Genomic DNA, 22,923 nt, shown 5'->3' with positions numbered 1-22,923 from the left:
CAATTAATTAATCTATAAACCTGCCTACCACAGAATTTCCCAAATACAACCAAACTGTCAAATACCTACCAAATGAAATTTAAAACACCAGCAAGATTTTCAAACAAAGCTATGTAAGTTAGGTGCATAAGGACTTTTAAATAGGCTATTAATTTTAGTACTTTTTTTCCACATATATGTAATCTTCCAGTGAAGAGTAATTATTTGCATAAAACTAAAAGACTTCATTTGTTAAGGAAAACTGACATTTTAAAATTTTAGAAGCACCTAACATCAGTTCTTTTCAGTTCAAGTTCCTGGATTTCCCATGTTAGGAAAGCTAGGTTACCTCCACAGAAAAATACACAGTTCTTTCCAATCACACCTTACCTGAGAAAAGCCTCCCAGAATAATTCGATTAGAAGGAATTCCATTTTTTACTTCTTGATCTATCAGTGCTTTAACTACAACATAAATAAAGGCCAGTAGTTAAAAACCACTCTGTTCTGTAGAAGGTCTAGAAAAGGAGAGAAACTTTCTCCCTGATGTCAATAGAAAGCTAGTGAAAGAAAATCTAGTCTGCTGTACATTGAAAAGTATCAAAAGATCTAGAGCATGATCAGAAATTCCAGTGTCACTGTACCATTTCCAAAAAGAAAAACATGCAAGTAAATCTTGCAAAAGCCCCACTACCAGGAAGATGGTATCCTCTTCTAACCACTCAGCATCAGAGGTAGATGCTCATACAGCTCTAACATACTGTGCTACCCAGAAGCTCTCTAAATAAAAGGACACTGGTTCCCATGTACATTTCATATTTGATAGTATGAAGTGTTTATGCTGGTGAGTTACTCTATTTACTCATGTAGTTTAAAAAAATTTAAAAACCCCAACCAAAACAAACAAACAAACCCCCACCAAACAAAACAACCACACCCACACAAAAAAAATCAAACACAAACAACCCACCCACAATGAACAAGGCACTTGGCTAAATTTGATCAGCAATAACACAAGATATACATATTACCTTCCCAAATAATTTTGTCTTTATAAAATCTGTTTCAGACTGATAATTCATTTTTAAGAATACATGTAAGTACTTTTAAAGACATAAAAAAGTATTCCTAAGCATACCATTCTCTGCTGCCTGCTTGATCCCAGCTTCATCTTCCTGTGAATCTGGAGAAAGTCCAATGATATCAAACCTTACAAAAATATCAACAAGAGCATTACACATTAGAGCATCCATTCCACTTCCTTAAAACAAAAATAATAAAATTGGGATATTTTCCTGATAAAAAGGGTAGCTGACATTTTATTACAAACCACTCACAGGTTACAAGAAACGGTGGACAATCTGTGAATGTTGCTAAAAGTCTAGAACTAGTCAACAAAGCTTTTCTGAATTTCAATGTCTTCTGTACTTTACTGCAGATTACAAAGCTCAGTTTTGGTATTTGCTGCAAAAATATCAGCACGAATTTCAATTTATCCATTGCATGTACAATATTAAAAGGCTGTTTGAAGAAATACAGGAAAAAATGAAACAAGTTATTTGAGGAAAAAAAAATAAAAACAAAAAAATAAAAACATTAAGAGGACTGGTTTAAGACCACTGAAATCTACCACACTTTTCTTGTTCTCTATTCAGAATGGATGTTCTAAAGAACAGTTTCTAAATATCCTACTGACCCAAACATTACTCATTGGTAGCAATAATATTTCTACATCAATTCCCTACTACTATGAATTCATACACAATACAGACTATAGACTATACTTACTAATATACTTATACTTACTAATATACTAAAAAAAATAAAGTGGGCTTTCTATTTTAAGACATAGAGATTAGTCCTGAGGAACAACAATTACCACAGATACAAAAAGAAAATTAGAGCATACTCATTAGAGGCCTTTTATAACAGAACTAAAGTAAAGTTGTTTATACTCACATGTGATTAAAACCAGCCATTCAGGTTGTTCATGATTTTTAATTAAGAACAATGAGTTCAAACCCCTAGCTATCTTTTGATTAGCATCTTCTGTAATTGAACAAATACTTACCATGATGGCATAGCCATGTTCATGTTCAAAGAGACTGGCATGACTGGCCTAGAAATGAGAATGAACATCACTGACATTAAGATATACACTGAAATTCAATAATGCAGATGCAGTTACATAATGAAATTACATACCCCTAATTCTGTCTTATTTTTAAGCCATAATTACCATTAGCTACCTTGTAGTATCTCTTCAATAAATCTCTCTTAAAACCTGCCAGCTCAAACATATTTAATATTCTGGGTTGAACTATCATTCTCTACGGAGAGCAAGCAAAGCATCAGCAGTCTGCTTTATATACGTGTATGAATGCATGCACATCAATATATATATTTTTATATATTTTTATATCTCTATATCTCATTTAGTTATTTCTAAGTAACAGTTATTTATCACAGCCCCATACACACACGCAGTGGGTGAAGGCACCTTCCACAGCAGCATCAGGAAACCCGAGGAAGTAGCCAGACACAGCGCAGTGGTGGGTACCAGTCTGGCCATGGGCACTTCTCTCAGCAGCTGAACCTGCTCTGAAGCAGCACCCGCCTTCACCACAGGGCTCATGCCCACCCTTGGGCTGCTTTTCAGACAACACCAAGGCAACTGGAGGAGATTATGCCATGGATCACTTCTGGCAATAGTTTTAATCTACTGAAACCGAGGAATAGAAGTTATGTGGGGAAAGACTGAAAGAAGACAAAGGGAGAGCCAAGAGAACAGCAGATATTGCTAAGCTCTTTCTGAATGGTTCAGCAAGTGCACCCACATGATAAAAGAAATACATAAATCACAGCCTGGCTAATCAGTAATACACCAAAACATTGCTTATTATCTCCCTGTCATCCCTGCTCCACTTCTCACAAGACTGCTGGAACAAAAGACAATCTCAATTTTGTGTTCAAATAATTTAAGATTATACTTAACTAGTTTTTCCTATCATTAAGTAAATACTAAATAAATCTTAATGCTTTATTTACTGACTTCTGACCCTGTTTAGAAGTATTTCACTTCTCAAATTGCACAGACAGCTCAAATTGCATTACTTGCTGAAAATATTAATATCCTGTGAATATTTGAAACTTGCTGTAGGTATCGGGGAAATTTCATCTACTGTACATGCCCCTGAGTTTAAGAAGTACATGTACCTAATGCGAAGTATATTTGATGGTCAGTAAAATATTAAAAAATATTCCTTTTAATAAATGACTGTTGGGGGGGAAAAAAAAAAGGCAACTACCAACTCAACTCAGTGAAAACAAAGTCAAAACAATCTCACTTTGCACATAACATTTTCCAAATATGTTTTCAGTCTGAATTAGTAACAAAGGCAAAACATGAATAAAAATGCACTTTTACCATAAAGTAAAACACACGGCAGTTCCTAAAATAGAAGAACATTTAATAGTACCAACATTACTTTAGAGTGCTTTTTAATATAACAGCAAAATGCAGAGACATCCAAATCCTATTTGACTTCATCTGTGCAAGTGTCTTAATAAATAACTCTACAGAAAAATGTAAAACAAGAAAAGTTACAAACTTACGCATGTGGACAAATGTATTTCACATGGGGGCTTTTGATACCTGCAAGTGCTTCTGACCATCCATGCCTGCCAACAAAAAAATATATTAAATTGCATTTATGTTTTGGCTTAGCTCTTATTTCTAAGTTGGTGCAACAGCACAGCGCAAGTGTGAAATATGCTGAATTAAATCAATATAAACACACTTGTAGAAAATTTTTACATTAACTGCAGTATGCTATGAATATAGTACTAAACTTATAAGGTTTGTTCTGCCTCTGAATATTTGTTGTATATAGCCAGAGACATTTTATCTAATTTAACTATCACAGTCACGGCACAGCTGAAGAAATACCACTGTGGCTCCAGGCAAAGCATCTGGCTAGTTTATCAACTTGGGGGCTACAACACACAAACACAGTTATCCTGCTTCCAGACAGCTCTGGCCCACAGGCTGCTTTGCTGCTCCTGTAGAGTTAAAGCAGCTTCTTTCACAACCAGCTTTGCTTTTTCTGAACCAAATTTCTTGATGCAGGAGAGAAGCAAACTGACATCCAAGCTAAATCCACATGGAGCCAACCTAAACAATCAGACCTATTAACTCTGGCTCAGAGTGAATGCTCTCAGATTCAGGCAGTCATGAACACCGCTTTGGATTGCAGGGAGTTTTTTAATCTCAAGCACATGCTGTATGAATGCAGAGAATAACGCAAGATCTGCACAGCAGATGAGCTATCAAGCTTCCCACAAACCAGAAAACTGAAAACCCTAACTTAAATGAACAGCTCCAAATGACTCACTCCAGGGCTCATCTAGACATGAACTGAGCTTCACCCAAATCTGAACCTGTGTAGAACCAATGCCTGTGCCTGCACTTTGCTTTCAAAAACATGCCAGAGTAGCTGTATTTCCCGATTTTTCTCATTATTCGGTGTTCCTAATTCATCCACTAGGAAGCTGATGCTAAGCAGAAAGCACCTGTAACAAACTTGTCAGTGACACAGCAGAACTAATCAGACCAACACCAGGCAAGCCATAAAAGCATGTTGGCTTAGTTTTAATATCACCCTGAAAAGTTAACGTGTGCTACCTAAAGTTAAAGACATTTCAAACACGCAGAGAGCACAGACATTTGAAACACTGGCTGCATATCTCAGCCTACTTCCTGCCAATCCATAAAAATATATACCATTAACAAATTGTGGTTGATAATTCTTGCATATTTGCAGTATCATAGAAGGCCAAATAAAAATCTAAAGGAGAAATAAGACTTTTTTTAGCCAACTATAAAGATTAATTTACAAACTTGGAAAGCAATATTGTATGCACATTTAAGCAGACTCTTCAGAACAATCCTCTATGCTGTACCTTTTGTTCAGATTTTGACAAGTATGTACCAATCGTTAAGTGCCATTTATATAGGAACTAAGAAAGAAAAAGAACATAACCTCTATTAGACATTTTTCAGAGTAAGAAAATTACAGCTGGTGAACTGAACCAAGTAATTTTAAAAAAATCATGTGAAGTAGGTCAGTTTAAACTGTATGAAATTATAAAATTGTTAATTAGTTCTCTTCAAACAATTATTTTTCCCGTCAGACCTATGTTTTTTTGAAAAAAAAAAAAAATTGGCAGTATGTCAAAGGCAGTTTTAGGCTCATCTGATCTGCAGTGAACTAGAGGAACAAATACAGCTCAATCACCGTATTTGCAGAGGTGTTATAACTTAATGCATATATTTCCAGTGTGCCCAGTGCATTTGCAACCTTGAAACTGCGTAACATTTGTATAAGAAATACAATTTATGTTAAAGAGCAAATCTTTGTGGTTTGTTTTTTTTGCCAAAACCAACATCAACTTGATTTGGAAGGACTCAAATTCCAAAGACTCCAAAGATTCTACAATCATTTGCTGAACATGTGGTGCCAAGACACAGGCAGTCCTGCTGCCTCAGCTGTGTGTAACCAGCAGACAATGCAAACAAGGTGGTGGGTCAGCACAACAAATGAAAGCAAACATCTCCACTTGTAGAATACTGGCAAGTGCATAGACTTCACTCTTTTAACTTATTAAATGTCCAGCTTACTCATGTTTCAAATTTGACAGCTTACCTTTTTTTTTTTTAAGTTCTCCAGAAAAAGTTTGTCTTAAACATTGCAAGTTGCAATCTAGAGGCAACATTCAAACTACACATAAAAAAAATTAAGTTCCTAAAAAAAAAACCTATATAATTGCACTCATAATGGAGCACAATACACAAAGCATTCATGCTTATTTTCAGTATCTAAGTACCAATTCCTCTGAAGTCTTCTACCAAAAATAGTTTCAACACACTCCTAACTTGTTGATTCAATGGTTTTAATGAATGTATGCTTATACCTCGAAACACACAAGCTTTAAAGTGAAACACACGCCTCCCAGAAATTCCCTACTCTTTCTGTTTTTACTCAAATGTGGAAATGACACAAACAAGGCAAACAAGGTAATTCACAGATTGTTTGGGGGTGTTTTTTTGGAGTCTGAAGACCATATTTCAGAGAAAGAAACCTGTAGACACTAGGTGACTACTTAGGAGTTCACACAGATGAGTAACTAAGCCTGGATTTTAATGTGTGGCATACTGAAGAAGAAATCATGGCCTAACTGCAGCTCCTAGCAAATCAGCAATCCGCAAGTCTGGAAAAAAGAGAAGTCCAGATTTACACAAGCACAAGAAATACAAGAAGCTCACGCTCAGGGAAGTGAAAGATCAGAAACCCACAGAGTTATTTTTCCACCAAGTTCAACTCAAGAACAAAAGAGTGAACACATTCAGAGCAAATTAGGTAAGTGACAGAAAAGAAAGAAGAAGCTTTTGAAGAGTTACACTGGGAAATTTTAAATAAATAGCTGTCACCATCATTCAAACATACATGAAGTTTCACCTGTTTTTAGCCACTAAAGTCAAGTAAGGGCAAAATAAGAACCTTAAATAACTTTTTAACAGCCCATACCTTTAAAACATGCAGCCTTATATCTGAAACGGTAGTAACTACTAAGTATGCAACAGATCAGAATACGTACCCGGTATCTCCCAGTCCATGAAGGAAAATGACCTAAAGGAAAAAAAAAAAACAAAACACAACAACACGGTGGTTTAAGATCACTAAACAATAAACTCACCCAACCCACGAACCACAGAGCCCACGCAAAATCACACGGAGTTCGAAGCACGACACGACTTTCTCTGAGGAAAACTCCGCTTGGTTCACTTCCCACCCGGCGCTCCCCCCGGCCTCCACGCCGCCATCAGCGGGCGCGCCCGCCCTGGGCCGCCACACGGCGCCGCGGGGCCCCCGCCGACACCGGTGACCTTCCCCCGCCGGCGCTGACTCCGGCCGCGAGTGGAGCGGGATCCCGGCCCCGAGCCCTGCGGTAAGGTAACAGGGGAGACCTGTCAGCCTGCCCGGGCCGCCCCGCCGTACCCCCTCACCGCCGGGCCTGTAACCGCGGCGTCGCCTTCAGGCCGCGGGGCCGCTGCGGCCGCCCCCCACCCGCGGCTGAGGTCACGGCAGAGAACAAAGCGCGGCGGGGGCCGCCACCCGCCAGGGCGGACCCCTGCCCGCCGGCGCCTCCCCGCGGCTCGCACCCCTGCCCGCACTCACGGCAGCCGTCGCCTTCCTGGCGGCCGGAACGATGGCGGGGAGCGGTGCCGACATGTTGTTGCCGCACATACACCGGGCTGCAAGGCGGCCAGCGGGACAGCGGCCAGGAGCGGGGAGGCGGGACGGGCGCCGGGCCAGGAGGGCGGGGTGAGGCGGGCGGCGGGCTGGGAGGGGCGCGGCCGAGCGGGCGGCAGCCGGGGGCGCTGCGGCAGCTGCGGGCGAGAGAGCGCGCCTGGTGCCCACAGCCCCGCGCCCACCCGCTCCCCCAGGCGCGGTCCCGCCTCGCTCCCGGGCAGCCTCCCTGGAGCTGATTGGCTACCGCCGCGTTGGCGGGACAGGTGTCGGCCGGGCGGTCGCGCGGCTGAGGGGAGTCGTTGCCGCCCGGCCGCGAACCTGACGTGAAACGTTAACGCGGCCTCCCTAGAGCCGGGGCAGCGACCCGCGATTCCTCCCCCGGCCTTGGACGTGTCTGCCCGGGCCGGCCCGCTGAGTGTGAGAGGAGGCGGCGGCGGCGGCGTCAAGTGCGGCAGAGCTTTCGGGTGTAGCGGCGGCAGCGAACGCCTAGTAGGGAAACCCTTCTGGGAAAGTCCGCTTGAAGCCCGGTGTGTTGAAGAGTGACGAGTCTGCGCACGCTGTTTGGAAGTCAGGCTCTGCAAAGCTGCGCCTGTATTCGGGTTTCCAGTGTTTTAAAACTCGCTTTCGAGTAGCCCGATACATCTGTCAGATTATATTGCACTTTTATAGTCTAATTTGTACATGTCTGTGGTTTGAGTGTTCCTGTAAAAATCGTTTTTATACTGTATTATAAGGCTTAGGGGAAAAGGGAAATTGCAGTGTTCTTAAATAGGTAAATATAAATTAGCAAGTAATAGGAAACAGGAAAACCAGCATATATACAGCAAACAGCATTGTTAGACAGAACTCATTTGTCCTCAGCAAATCAGATGCCTTCCTTCATCACCAAATTAAATCTCTTGGTTTACAGCCAAAGAGTCAATTATTCTTATTCATCTTGAAATGTATTAGGCTATTCATGCACTCTGTATTGAAATTATTGGATCGGTCCTGTCCATTCCGAATATTTAGACTGACTCCGAATAAATATGGAAAACACATTTCTATCAAAATGAAATACTTTGTTCTTTGTCTTCTATTCCATACATCTTTGTCAGATATTTCCTCCCAGAAAGTCAATCTGCTCATTGTATTTGCCGGGTGCTATCTGGCTGACATAGATGCTATTTTGGCAGCTCAAGCAGCAGCTGAACGCACACTATCCTTCTTTCACATCCTTCCTTCCCACTGGTGTGTTCCATAAGCAGCAGGGACATTTTTCTACAAAGCTTTTGCTCAACAACATTAATATTCTTATCAGCATGGCTGCATAAAATATATTGCAGAAGTCTTTGCACCAATGGTGTAACATTAAACACGCACTCTCTTTTGCTGTGATTATTAGGCTGCTTTGATGCATAGTACTGCTGCTGGGGGTCCCTGTTATTGACAAAATTGGGTTATTTTCACAGGTAGCTTTTTGTGTTCTGATTTATCCCTCCTTTAGTGTGTGTTCTTGCCTCGTGTACTGTACCTGACTCAAATCTGTTATGAAAATACAGTTTATGAATGAAAGATTCCTAAAACATTAGGAACTTCAGATTATGCTAGGTGCTTATCAAGTACACTGAACCTGATTCTTGCTGCAGAAAATCCTTTTGGAACATGAACAAAGTTTTGTTTTCCCTCTCTACCGTGCTATTTACCACATAAATGTCACTTCTGTGAAGTGGCCTCCTGGTGAACCTCCAGCCTAGGAGGTCAGAAGTCTGCTGTTTAGCACAGAAAAGAGCCTGTTTAAACAAGCCAGAGCTTGTTTAGCCTGGAGAAAAGGAGGCTGAGGAGAGACCTTATTGCTCTCTACAACTACCTGAAGGGAGGTTGTAGTGTGGAGGGTGTTGGTCTCTCCTCCCAAGTAGCAAGTGATAGGACAAAAGGAAATGGCCTCAAGTTGTACCAGGGGAGGTTTAGATTGGATATTAGGAAAAAATTCTTCCTGGAAAGCATTGTCAGGCATTGGAACAGGCTGCCCAGGGAAGTGGTAGAGTCACCGGTCCTGGAAGTGTTTAAAGGCATTTAGATAACGTTCTTAGGGACATGGTTTAGTGCTAGAGTTAGGTCATGGTTGGACGCAATGATCCTGAGGGTCTCTTCCAACTGAATTGATTCTATGATTCTAACATTTTAAAATCTTTTAGTCGATATGTCTGGAATGACCTTACCTGGATTCCTGGTTGCTGCCAGCATGGCTCAGGGTTGCTGGAGAAACATGAGCTCTGCAGGGACAGGGGATTCATGAGTCACAGAGCAGTGAGACGGCCTGGGCTGGTGTGGAGTGTCCTGCGGGTTACAGAGAAATGTTCAGGGAACTGAGCTTCTGAGCTTTTAAAGACTTGTAAGCTGGCTGTCCCTTTACAGTGAGATATCAATCATGTGAGTAATGTTTTTCTACCCAATTTCAAGGTTCTGCTTAAAGTAGTGACAGCTTTACAAGGCAGAGCATGCTCTAAACTGTATTTTTCCCATGCTGGTGGCTAAGATCACAGAATCGCAGAATGTAAGGGATTGGAAGGCACCTCGAAAGATCATCTAGTCCAATCCCCCTGCCAGAGCAGGAACACCTAGATGAGGCTACACAGGAGTGTGTCCAGGTGGGTTTTGAATGTCTCCAGAGTAGGAGACTCCACAACACCCCTGGGCAGCCTGTTCCAGTGTTCTGTTACCCTCACTGATAAGAAGTTTCTTCTCATGTTTAAGTGGAACCTCCTGTGTTCCAGTTTGAACCCATTACCCCTTGTCTTACCACTGGTTGTCACCGAGAAGAGCCTGGCTCCATCCTCGTGACACTCACCCTTTCCATATTTATAAACATTAATAAGGTCAGCCCTCAGTCTCCTCCAAACTAAAGAGCCCCAGCTCCCTCAGCCTTTCTTCATAAGGGAGATGCTCCAGTCCCCTAATCATCTCTGTTGCCCTGTGCTGGGCTCTCTTCAGCAGTTCCCTGTCCTTGAACTGAGGGGCCCAGAAGTGGACACAATATTCCAGATGTGGTCTCACCAGGGCAGAGTAGAGGGGGAGGAGAACCCCTCTCGACCTACTAACAACCCCCCTTCTAATACACCCCAGGATGCCTTCTTGGCCGCAAGGGCACAGTGCTGGCTGATGGTCATCCTGCTGTCCACCAGGACCCCCAGGTCTCTTTTTCCTACACGGCTCTCTAATAGGTCGTTCCCTTCAGGACTCAGGTAAGATGTTTGTCATGGCATTTCATGTGTATTGTTGCATTGTGTGTTTATTTTGTGAAGGGGGTCAGATTTCATGTTAAAACTCACTGATTTCATAGAATTGTAGAACAGTTTGGCTTGGAAGGAACCTTCAAAGCTCATCTAGTCCAACCCCCCTGCAATAAGCAGGGACATCTTCAACTAGATCAGGTTGCTCAAAGCCCTGTCCAGCCTGACCTTGAATGTCTCCAGGGATGGGGCCCTGTAGTTTAAAACCATTACCCCTTGTCCTATCGCAACAGGCCCTGCTAAAAAGTGTGTCCCCATCTTTCTTACAGGTCCCTTTTAAGTACTGAACGGCTGCAATATGGTCTCTTTGGAGCCTTCTCCCACTTCACCCATTTTCTGTTGGAACAGGGAGAGCTGTGGTGTGACCTTTTCTCCCAGACGTGACCTGCAGCAGATTCCACCCAGAGGAACAATTTGCTCAAAGAGCAGTTTCAGGACGGAGCGTGGGATGTGGCACTGAGAGGGACCGGGTGACTTTCACAACGAGAACCGGCCTTTCTGCTCTGTATCTTCTCAGCAGCAGCTTCCCTCATTCAGTTCTTCGCTCGGGTCACCCCGCACCCCGGCGCTACCGGGTGACTGACTCCCTGCCCCGCCCTGCCGGCGGCGGTGGAGGCTGCGCGACACTGTTGGGAAGGCGCGGGAGGTGTGGTTTACGGTTCTGCCGTAAAGCAGTTCACCCGGACCAGCCTTGCTGCTGCCCTTGGGAGGCGAGCGGACATGAGTGGGAATGGCGGGACCAAGGCCCTGGAGCTGCTGCGGTCACTGCCCAGAGTCAGCCTGGCCAACCTAAGGCCCAGTCCAGGCTCCAAGAAGCGGGTGAGTGCCTGCAGCTCGTCGGGCGGCTCGTAGGCACGCTTTCCCTCCCGCGGCAGGGCTCTTCGGCAGCGGGCACGCCCGGCCCTGGTGGCGGCTGCCTCGAGGGCTGTCAGAAGGTCTTTAAGGACGCTGCGGCAGGCCCAGGAGAGCGGCCTGGCCGGAATAGGCGTGGGAAGGCTGAGGAGTGGGTGGCAGTGTTGTGTGTGTTGGCCCTGTTCGTGCCGTTTTTATGTCTTGTAGCCGGTGTGCGTGCCCATCCCCACAGAGAACTGGCTGAGGAGTGGCTCTAGCTAAACCTCAGGACCATCACTGGGGGACAAGCAGAAACCATAAAAACTATAGAATACCAAATGTTTATGAGATGGGGTAATATACTTGAAAAAGGAGGATTAAAAAAAAAGCTTGAAAAGGAATGTGATACCAGCCAGCACTTATTTTCCCTGTTGCTTTCTCAAAAACAAAACTGAATGTTATCTCCCATGTCTCGTTGTAAAGTAATTGGGGAGTAAAGAAGAGCAATCATGGAGAAACCCACCTGATTTGTGGGAAGTATCAGTGAGCAGGGGGATGAGGTTCAAGGGCTCAAGTCACAGAATTAGAGAACTGACAGGGAGCACCAAACAACACTTCCCTGTCAATTGTCAAGTTTCCCTAGAGATGCATATGGAGCTGGTGAGTGCTGCATAGTTGCAACCTCATAAACCTGTGACAAGAAAAGAAAGTGGAAATTCTTCTCCCCTCTGCAGCTGTTGGGGTTCCCTTGTCAAGTTATTTCTCTTGAAGCCATGAACACCCAGCTTGGCCAGAGTCAAGCAGAGCTAGAAGAAGCAGCACTGTGCAGGACTGGAGTGGTGATTACTAAGGTTTTTCAAGTCAATGCAGGCTCCAAAATAATGCTTTCAGGTTTATCATCTAGAAGTTATGAAACAATTTAAACTTGAGTTTTACTGGAACTGATGCTTTCCTGACAGTGTTTGGTCTCAGGACTCTTCATTTTTCAAGGTGGCTTTTGGGTTGAGGAAAACTTTTTTTCTTTTAAATCTTGAAAGTAGAGGTTTGTCTACACTCACTGAGTCTTTGGCAAGTAACCCGCAGCTCTGTATAGGAAATTAGCATTTTTTGCTCATGTTACTGCTAACTGTTTACCTTCAGTTAGAGTTCGTACAAGTGAACTCAGCTCTGTTTCTCTGTTTTGTTTTGGTTTTTTTGTGCCTGACAGTCGTTTTTTGTGATTAATTAAGTTCTCAAGTAAGCAGTGCAGGTTTAAGAGCATTTGACTTCACAAACAGAAGTTGTGGGAAAAAAGGTTTTAATTGGCTCCTCTAACAATGTAAAATCTGGTCAATGTACTGATTACGCTCCATTTGTGACCAGATATTGTGGGTGTACTTGTATTAACTGGAGTCACGATGTAATCTGGTGTGTGTACAGGCAGCTGCCAGAAAGGGTGGGTGGACCAGAAGTGTCCTCTCTTTGCTTCCAGGTGCTCTCTGCTGCTGGAGGTTGTGTGGTGAGCCAAAGCAAGGAACTAAAACAGCTGAAAACTAGTTAGGCAAAAATTAGTTTTCATCTACTTTAATTCCCTGACCTGTCCAACACAGAGCCACACAACTTCTTGTGTCAGCACAGGAAGCACTGTGAGTAAAGAAGCTTAGTGTGCCAGCTTCCTTTGGTGGCAGGGATAGTCTGGTCTAGCATAAAACCGCACTTGAATGCTACGCTGTTTAATATTAATACAGGTAAGCTGTGCATCTTAGGTCAGATGATGTTTCAAATATATTAATGTATTTTTTTTCTGATATATGTCCATACGAACTTTTCTACTAATATTTCAATGCACATTAAGTGCTCCATAACTTTGGAAACCTTACAGACATAATAAAGAGCATAAAACATCAAATGTTATGTCTTTGTGGTGTTAGGCTGATAATCAAATAGCGTGATGTAATGAGCAGTTTTCAGACCTGCATTTTGCTGAGTATTCTGTACTGCAGTTTAACTGCACAGAGTGGTTTGTAGGGTTAGCGGTGCTCGAAGTTTGGCCATCTGAGCTCTGAACACATAAAATGAGAAGCTGAAGAGGCTTACTGTAGTCTCTTTAGTAATTATTTATGTACATTATTATTGATCCAACAGTGACTATGCTGTGACTTAACCAAAGTTAGCTTAGAAGCAGTACAAATGCTGTTTATACTGTGTTGCTTTACATGTATCCCAGCCCGACTGATTAACATTAAGGAACATGATGGAAAATAGCGAATGTATGAATTGTGGTGTGCAAATATGAGACTAGTCAGCAGCATGACATTGCTCGTTCCATATGCGTTCATGCTCCAGTGAATGTTAGTTTAAATGGGAAAAGCTTTGTAAGATCAAATGGATCCATCAAAGCAATGTGACTGTGCCTCCTGGAGCTGAACAGTGAGCTCTATCACATGTGGCACAGCAGCAAGGATTCTGAACCTTGTGGCTCTGTCTTATCCCTGACAAAGTGTGAAGAAATCAAAGTGAGCCTTAGTGCTGCAGATTCTTCAGTATATGAATTAAATAAAGTCACCTTACACAGAAAACTTTATTAGGTCAGTGTCAGCTGGCACCGTTTCATTTAGTAGCAGTGGCTCCGAGTTGCTCATTTCCACCTTTGCTTACTGCTGGTTTTGTAATCCAATAGATATTTGCATACCCATGAATTGTACTGAATGGTGCAACTGACCTAGATTTTAAATTAAAAAAGAAAAAAGTTTTAGCTTTGCTTATCCCATTCACCATTTAGCTATGCAAGTGCATCTGCTGGCAGAAATAGGAGCTGAGTGCAAGAAGATTGCTGAACTGCTACTTATGACTGTAGTGTTACTTTAGAAAGTCTGTCCATGAAAGAATCATATGTGCATAGTATATATAGCCTGTTCCCCTGCCTCTTGAATTAGAATTGATTTTATTTATTTTTTTTTTTTTTTACCTGTTTTCATTGTCAGCGTTTGGAAACTTCTGAGCACTGAGCAACTTTCTCGTGATACAGGAAATATCAATAGTAATTCAGGAAAATTCCCTAACTTGGAGAACGCAGGGCGTAAGGTGTAGGATTCGGTACTGGTATTCATTTTGTTGCAATATGTGTTCATGTAAAGTTTCAGACTATTTGTGGTGTCTACCTAGAGCTGTGCTCTGCAAAAATTACATTAACTGCTTTTCTGATAAGTTTTCCCCTTATAAAAGAGCTATTACTTTATTTTTCCTGAAGAATTAGTATTTTGCTTGTTGTTTGGATCCCTGAAATCTTATGTTTTATACTTATTGCCAAAGTAGTTGCCTGAATGTATCATTGATTGTTTTCAAGGAGAAAAGACGTGGCCGTGGAAGATATGGAGGCAGGAAGTGTGGTCGAGGTCATAAAGGAGAAAGACAAAGAGGAAATCGCCCCCGATTAGGCTTTGAGGGTGGTCAAACTCCATTTTACTTGGCCATACCAAAATACGGGTTTAACGAGGGACATAGGTAAGTTTCTTCACGTTTAGTCAGAAAGTAATTGTTGTCTGCTTTGCTTGGTCTTTCTTCTGAAGCTGGAATGCAATATGCCAAAACAGACCTCACTGAAAATGAGACATTCCTCTTGATTGTTAGCTCCCTTACCAGCAGCATCTTCCATTTCTTGTGAGATTATTTTTTAAAATGAATTATGTTCTGTTGGTTTACAGCTCTGCTTATTTGCCCATTTCTTTGCATAACCCCTCATATATAGCAGTCTCCCTTCCTGCTGCAGCTGAGTGTATTTCTTCTCTCAGACCACTCCTCCACACGTATCTGTTTCTCCTGTAGTCTGTCTGCACAGCAGATAACCTGCTGAAATGACTGGGAACAGTCCCATTGGCTCGAGTGAGGATGTTGGGCATGGAGGTGTAATCCAAAGCCTTGCTTTGTGATCTCCCTTTGCTTCATTCATTTACCTGCTCTACTGCTAGCCAAGCAATTCTACTTCATGACAATTTATTTTATTTTATTTATTTATTTATTTAGCCCTGCAAAACTGCGGGTTTTATCTGCACTCCTATCTGGTCCACTTGGGATCTTAACAAGCTCTTTAATATAAAATCCATTGGATGAAGCCATTAAGTCATCTTTGACTATTGTTCTCCTCAGTCATTCTGCCTTGTTTGACACTTCTATCCCCTTCACATGATGTTCTAGTTTATGCCATGCCCCTCTTTCAGCTTTTTAATGTTTAAAATTATTCTTCTAACCAGTCACTGTTCTTAGCTGGAGATCTGTATGCCAGTTTTTTATTAGTTTCCTCCACTACATTCTCAATTACACGTTTGGTTGGTTCGTTTTGTTATTGTTTAAAGCTGGTTTTGTTTTTTAAGATAGCATTTTTTTTTTACTTTGGTCACCCTGGTTGCTTTTAGGTATGGTCATGAAAGCATTGTATGGATAGAGAAGTTGTTCGAGGCAGTAGTAAGAAAAATATGCCACACCTCGCAGACAGTTCAAGAATGAAAGGACTTGTGAATTCATTTGAAAATTGTTAAACATCCATTTGCTGTTATAACTTCATCAAGTAGCTGTGTATTTTTAAATTTCCATTCTTTATGCGTGGAGTATAACTTACCTGTCCTGATGATGAAAGTTTTTTCTCTGTCAGTCTTTCCAGTTTTGAAGCATGATTCAAACTGTATTTCCACGTACTGTCATTTTCTTCTGAAAGGAGTACTTCCAATAGGTGAAGACATGGTGTAGATCCTACGAAGGAAACACTGCAGAATGCAGACACTGAGGTTACGTCAACAGCGGTCACATGTTTGTGAAGAATCAACAGCAAAAAATTCCAAGTTTCTACAGTGACAAGAAATAGGGTCTTGCTGTTTTTAACTGCATCTGACAGCATGTGGGAACAAAAAAACTACTCTGTAATTTCTTTTCAATGTTATGGGCAAAATTTCAATGGCAGGCCATTGTAAATGTTTTTCTAGTGAACACTGTAACTGCACTTGAGCAACACTATCATGACAGGATGGGAGCGTGCTGAACAGTGTGGATTGGCTCGCATAGTAAAGCTTGAACTTTATAAAATGCAAAAGTGGGTTCTGCTGAAGCTGATGTCTATTGACAAAATATTCTAGTTTCCTTTGGGGATACAGCTTAATGCATATTTTCTCAAAGTTTCTCTCCCCTGGTGGTATTTTGAGGAAGACTCCATTCAATACTTGTGAGATGTAGAGTGGTAGTGGACTAAAAAAAATCTTGTTGGAGATAGGCAAGTGATGCATCAGCATATACAGAGTTTGGCTGATAGTCTTGGACTAAATTTGTATGGGAGGAGAGGATTTTTTTTTGACAGATTTTCTGAATGTTTAAGTGAAGCTACCAGGCTGGATTCACTTTGAAGATGGTAGTTATTTAGAATCTTGTTGGCTTACCAAGAAACGCTGACTCTTTCTTTTTTTTTTTTTTTTTGTTTTGTTTTGTTTTGTTTTTTCTTTAATTCCTTAAGCCAGCCAGGAGGTGGAGAGATATTCTGGAGTAAAATTAGCTCAGCAACAGCAAAATTATTAATATCATATTGGAGTGGGGGTGTGTGAGCAAACCTGAAGGCATAATGGAGTCTTGGGCTGTAACTAGGGATTGTATTTGCATTAAACTTAAAATTTTGACTTACAGGTGAGTGTGTTTTAAACACTTGGTATTTTTAGGAGTAGGTAGAAAATGAAGTACACTGTGATGTATCTCAGTTAACCAGTTGCTATTAAAGCTTTAATTTTGTAAATTTATCATTGTTTTGTTTGAGTTTTATTTTATTTTTCTCTCCCCAGCTGCAGACGTCAGTATCAACCGCTCAGTCTTCAGAGGCTGCAGTACCTGATTGATTTGGGTAGAGTTGATCCCACACAACCAATTGACTTAACGCAGCTCACTAATGCCAGAGGTGTAACAGTGCAACCTCTCAAAAGGGATTATGGTGTCCAGCTGGTGGAGGAGGTATGCGTACAGGATATTTATTACTTCAGGCATATAAAGCCTTGGGTCTTCAATTTTCCATACCAGGCTGCCAGATTGACCTTCCTCTGTGTTGGAAGCATCTTTGCCATTTAAAATTAGTTTGCTGTTGGATTTTTGTGGTAACAACACCACAAGAGGGCACTGTGTGTTAGCAAAAAAAGCCAAGATGGTGTATTAAGACCTGAGAGACTACAAACGTAGTAGTTAAGTCACACATAACAAGAGGTTGAACTAGTATTTTAGAACAGAAGCCTAGAATGTACTGAAAGAAATGTATTAATACCTTGGACAGGCAAACTTTTTTTATTCACACTGAGGACAGTTTGGTTACTTGTCTTGGTGCAGGGAACAGACACATCATAATGTTTTGCAGGATTTAATGTTTCTTACAGCTTTGCCGAGAAGAATAAATTTATGTCCAAAACCACTTGTTTTAATTTTACTCTAATATGTGTTGAAATTTACAGGGTGCTGATATCTTTGCAGCAAAAGTAAATATTGAAGTTCAGAGGGCATCTGAATTAGCGATTGCAGCCATAGAAAAAAATGGAGGTGTTGTTACAACATCATTCTATGATCCAAGGAGTTTGGGTAAGAATTTATTTTCATCTGTGACTTTTTTTGTTGTTGTTTTGATTGTGCAAAGATTAAATGATCCAAATCAAAGTTTCAAACATAGTTCTTCCTGTAAAATCATCCACTTCTATTCTAAAAATTTCAACAACACATTGTTGTACAAATGTTGAACTGTAATGCATCCTCAGTTTGGAGTCTTTATTTTTTAAACTGTTCACTTGTTTAGCCCTACCAGTGTTATTGTCATTTACCAACTTAATAAAGACTCTTTATTTGAATTTTTTTCTTCCAACTTTTCCAAGTGTTTAATAACCTTGAGAAAATTCAGGAAAAAAATAGATTTTAAAAGAACTGCGGATATTTATATTTTTAATTTAAAATATTTTTCCACTTAAAGTGAGGAAATAAGTTACGGAAGCTCAGAATCATTCTAGTCAAAATGGCTATTGTTTTCAGAACACTTTCACTGAAGAATGAAGCTTTGCTTTGCTTGAGGCTGCATCCTGCCTAATATTCATTCATGTGTTTTTTATTGACAATAATGGAGCTTTCATGTGTGAATGAGGCTGAGAACAGGAGGAACAGACTTTTTTAGTTGCAAAATATGTTATTCTGGAGTGATACAAGTTCTCTTTTTCCAATCCAGAAAATAATAAAAATAGTAAGGTTAAAAAGATCCAGAATGTCTTTTGCCAAATTCAGTAAAACTTGAGAGGGTAGTCTCACAAATGATGAAATAGATACACATGCCATCAATTCTTTATTTAAAATACTAACATTTGTTGGTACACTGTGTAAATAGCCATGCAAATGCATTGCTTTTTACCTGGAAGTCATTCCTTTAAATAAATGGTGTCTTTTAGCTTAGTTATGGTATCTTACCAAAGTAGTCATTCTAAATGTATTAGAAGTAATGATTCATCTGGATTGTCACTATAAATATCAGTTAAACAGAGTTGTTTGGTTTTTTTTAGGTGAAATTTGTAAAACACTATCTCATTCTGAACAAGAAAATTCTTAAGATTTGTTTTTTTGCATGGTACTTTTTAATAAGAGTTTAATAACTTATTTAGCACAAAACACTAAATAAGGTGTTACTTAATATCTTTAAATATGTATTATGGAGCATAATACCTAATTGTCTTTCATGTTTGTCCACAGAAATTTTAATTAAGCCAGTAGTATTTTTTCTGCGTGGCCAGCCTATTCCAAAGAGAATGCTTCCACCTGAAGATTTAGTCCGTTACTACACAGATGCAAAGAATCGGGGATACCTGGCAGATCCATCGAAGGTTGCAGAAGCCAGGCTTGAACTTGCCAAGAAATATGGCTACGTCTTACCAGACATAACGAAGGATGAACTCTTCAAAATGTTAAGCGCACGCAAGGATCCTAGACAGATATTTTTTGGTCTTGCTCCAGGCTGGATCGTGAACATGGCAGACAAGAAAATTCTCAAACCAACTGATGAGAGGCTGTTAAAATACTATAGCTCATGAATTCAGGACTAGAGACAACTGCAGGTGCACAGGAAACATCTGGGTATGAAATAATGGATACTAACTGGTGTTTGTTTTGTTTTGTTCAAGACTCCTGTTAGACTAGACAAAACATACATTTTTTGTTTATGTAATCTTCTGGTGTAGCTCTCAACTCTTTTTATTATCACAATACAGTATATGAAAAGTCCTAACATTCGGAAACAGTGTAGAATCTGACATGAGGAGTGTGTTCAGGCACTTTCTCTTGTGATGATTTGCCATTTCTTTTTTTCGGATAAAATGTTTTGATGTTGCCTTTATTTCAGAGAATGGTTCCAAAGAGTTACTTGACCTAATAATTAGTTTATATTTCCCCCTTCAATTTAAAATCAGAAATGTGGCTGTACGAAGCCCATATTGGTTTTACAATCATATTACATATCATTATCATTTATGTTTTAGAAAATGGTATCCTGAATACCTTTGAGAGGTAGACCATCTGTTTTTGGAGGGGGGAAATTAAAAAGAGCCAGAAATAACAAAGTACTGCAGAATTCATTAACCTCTTCAATTCAATAGCGACATTTTGGATTTTGCCACTTCCATCAATATCACTAGAGCTTGAGAGGTCTTGATTTTTGTCTGCAGGTGGAATTGAGAAAGACGGGGTGTGCAGTTTAAAAGAACTGTCTATCTAAATTACAAAAAAAAAGGCTATCTTAAATGTTGTTTATTATTCAAACTGAATTTAAAACTTGTCCAGACATAAATATAAAGCCATTAATAAAAAATGCATAGTAGAATCCAGAGTCAATGCATATTAGACAGCGACAACAGATTGTGAAGGATGGGAATGTGATTAAGTACACAATTAAGATTCAGTTTTCAGCTTGATCTCAGATTGCATACATGACCATCGACAAACAAATATAGATATGAAAAGTTATGAACAAATTATTTTAATGGGAAACTATTTTAATCACACCGACTTGATACAACTACGAAAACTATTTTCCAACAAACATTTGTTTCATCAGTCTCTGCAGAATACTGTATTATTACTATGCAGGAGTATTCTAGGTTTCATATGGAAGTTTAGGATTGGGTGTTGGGATGATGAACCAAGCGGTAAATGAAAAGATGAGAGAGGACACTAAGTTAATCCATCAGAACTTGATCAGACTCCTTAGAAGTTAGTGAGATGTTTCATAATTACATGAACTTAATGGAAGCTGAATTTGGCTTTAAAATATGGATAATTTGGTTATTATGGTACAGGAAACAGTCCGGAAGACCAGAACACAAGAATAAGTCTTGCTTTCCAATGTTCATGTGCCCTTGGAAATGCTATATATAGTTTTCTGTAGCTGCCAAACCATCTCATCTCCTAGGGGAAGCTGCCTTGAGTGCCAGAATCTCCTGTATAACACCTGTATTCCACTTGTGTGCTTTAAGGAGGAAAAAAACCACAACAACAACTTATTTTTCTTTCAGGGAATAACAAGAAGTAGATTAATGTTTTCATTGGTGTTTGTGAACTAGCTCAGATATTTGTTTCACTCAACAAACTGCCTTGTAAATTAATATGAGCATCTGTAATCGCAAAACAAAATAAAACAAGTTTTCTATTCTCATGATGATTAAATAATCTGAAATCCAAAGATTAACAATGGAAAGTCACTAATTTTTGATAATTTACTCTTCAGCTTCTATTGTCTGTTTTTAATGTGTGTTAGATGCTATCAGTACCGGTCATTCTCCTGACTTGTGCTTTAAGTATAGGTGAAACATAGGAAAATAACACCAATATAAAATTGGATTATGAATAGCAGGAATTTGGTTTTAGTGGCACTAACATTCATATTTTATACAGCACACAACACTTTTTTGGAACATTAAGAATAATACAGCATGCCAAAAAAAGTATAGCTAGTGTTAACTTGAATGTGAAGTAAATAACTTTCTCACTTTAGATGTATCCTGTTCTGCATCCTGATGATTGTTGGTTTGGAAACTTAAATGACAAGCAATACTTTTTTACTTCTTTTTTTTTTTTCTTTTTTTGTTATTACAATACTACTGCCTCCATTGGGGAAGGAGTTGGAGGAGGGAAAGAGTATTTATTGCCTTCCCTTATTTGTGCCATAATGTTTCTGTTTTTATGAATCAATTCACAATTGTATTTTGTGGAGGTGGTGGTACTCAACAGGAAAGCTACTTAACTGGAAGCGAAGAAGGAAGTTAGTCATATTAGTGAAGACCAGAAGACAAAAGTGTTTATGTATCATTGTGTATTTTTGGGAGGAGAAGAAGGGGGAAGGCAACTTTGTTTCCACTCCTGCTCTTTGCATTAAAATGAACAAATTGCTCTCAGCAATTTTTTTTTTTTTTTCAAAATCAACTTCTTTGATATATACATGCGTGCACATGTTGGTTTCTGTAGGTTTCTAAATGGTTTTCAGGTGAAAGGGTAACTTGGATAAAATGATAACAGTGAAAGAAAGAATGAAAACAGGAAACAGATGTCTGGTGACGTCGAGGGATTGGATAGCGCTTATTCAGTGAACGACGTCTTAGTCACAAGGCAGCTGTATCCTGGCTCTGATACTATAACGCTACAAATACCTTGGAGCCAAAACAGCCACGTTCCACCAAATCCGGTCATTCTACTTTATAAAGGTGATCTTTTATCATCTTATAATTGGAGAGGGCAAGAAGGGCTGTATGTTGCTTTATTTAAAATATGCAATGCTTGTCTTTTTTCTTCTGTTTACAGTAGCTAGTATTTTATAACTGTTGTTCTGATTTTTATTTACTAGTGAAAAAAGTGACAAGGTTATAGAGGATTTCCTGTTCATTTTATCTCATCAGGAATACAAGTCTCCTGGCAACCGAATACAGAATTATCAAAAGCACAAGTAAGTTATTGACAAGGTTTCTAATAAATCCATAATAAACAGCCTCCCGATGGACCGTTGTTTATATGAGGGTGAGGCTCACTGATGAAAGACTCTAGGCCAGCACTGAGGCTATTCTTTTTATTTAGGAATATCTACCATGTTTTCATGTTCATAAGATAAATTATTGTCTTAGATATCCTGTTTTGATAGGGGTTTTCGTACGCAACAATGTATTAACACAGCAAAAAGCACCCAGTTGGCTGTAACCGGAAAAGCACTATCCAGTATCTGAGGAAAAGAAACGTGATTTGTGCCATAAAATACTGAAAGCCATGTCAATTTTTATCAACATCATACTTTTGAATGGTTCCTTGATAAAACTGGTTATGTATGTGAGACTGAAATAAAAATAAAGGCCTCTGAATGAGTACATACTTTGTTATATCATACCTCGATAATTGGAAATCACCTGTTTCTTATGAGAGAGACTGATAACAGCAGCTGGTGAATACTGTACTTACAGGTGGCTGACTGCAGATTCAAAATGCAGCCAGTTAAAATAAATGCACTTTCCTTTTTACTTGTATCTA

The 22,923-nt window shown here is 40.1% G+C and overlaps 2 protein-coding genes across 4 annotated transcripts in view; one reads left to right on the top strand and one right to left on the bottom strand.

The window, feature by feature from the left end:
* LOC309435721 (transcription elongation factor A protein 1) overlaps positions 1-7,365 on the bottom strand; it is a 47,054-nt gene extending 39,689 nt beyond the window's left edge. Inside the window, exons 1-6 of one of the 3 annotated variants that reach the window (XM_082044367.1) lie at positions 7,217-7,365; positions 6,636-6,667; positions 3,594-3,659; positions 2,050-2,097; positions 1,117-1,187; positions 370-443 (exon numbers count right to left, since the gene is read on the bottom strand). In XM_082044367.1, coding sequence (XP_081900493.1) covers positions 370-443; positions 1,117-1,187; positions 2,050-2,097; positions 3,594-3,659; positions 6,636-6,667; positions 7,217-7,285 — 360 coding nt within the window. In that variant the 5' untranslated portion in view covers positions 7,286-7,365. Of the gene's footprint in view, positions 1-369; positions 444-1,116; positions 1,188-2,049; positions 2,098-3,593; positions 3,660-6,635; positions 6,668-7,036; positions 7,055-7,216 lie in introns of those variants that run through there. The other 2 variants (XM_082044369.1, XM_082044368.1) reach the window with 2 other exon arrangements.
* Positions 7,366-11,223: 3,858 nt separating this feature from the next.
* MRPL15 (mitochondrial ribosomal protein L15) lies at positions 11,224-21,810 on the top strand. The gene is made up of 5 exons (XM_082046937.1): positions 11,224-11,382; positions 14,720-14,877; positions 17,190-17,355; positions 17,844-17,967; positions 19,114-21,810. The coding sequence occupies exons 1-5, from the start codon at positions 11,284-11,286 to the stop codon at positions 19,449-19,451; spliced, it is 885 nt and encodes a 294-aa protein (XP_081903063.1). The 5' UTR covers positions 11,224-11,283; the 3' UTR covers positions 19,452-21,810.
* Positions 21,811-22,923: the final 1,113 nt, after the last annotated feature.

This window comes from Streptopelia decaocto (genome assembly GCF_964273445.1).
Source record: "Streptopelia decaocto genome assembly, chromosome: 2".
NCBI lineage: Eukaryota > Metazoa > Chordata > Aves > Columbiformes > Columbidae > Streptopelia > Streptopelia decaocto.
This window is presented reverse-complemented; position numbering and strand designations above follow the sequence as displayed.

What these genes read in the sequence shown, in the direction of transcription:
- MRPL15 (XM_082046937.1), top strand. Translation starts at nt 11,284, where the DNA reads ATGAGTGGGAATGGCGGGACCAAGGCCCTGGAGCTGCTGCGGTCACTG. An exon ending in GTGTCCAGCTGGTGGAGGAG is followed by an intron (nt 17,356 to 17,843) that starts GTATGCGTACAG and finishes TGAAATTTACAG; the next exon opens with GGTGCTGATATCTTTGCAGC. An exon ending in CTATGATCCAAGGAGTTTGG is followed by an intron (nt 17,968 to 19,113) that starts GTAAGAATTTAT and finishes GTTTGTCCACAG; the next exon opens with AAATTTTAATTAAGCCAGTA.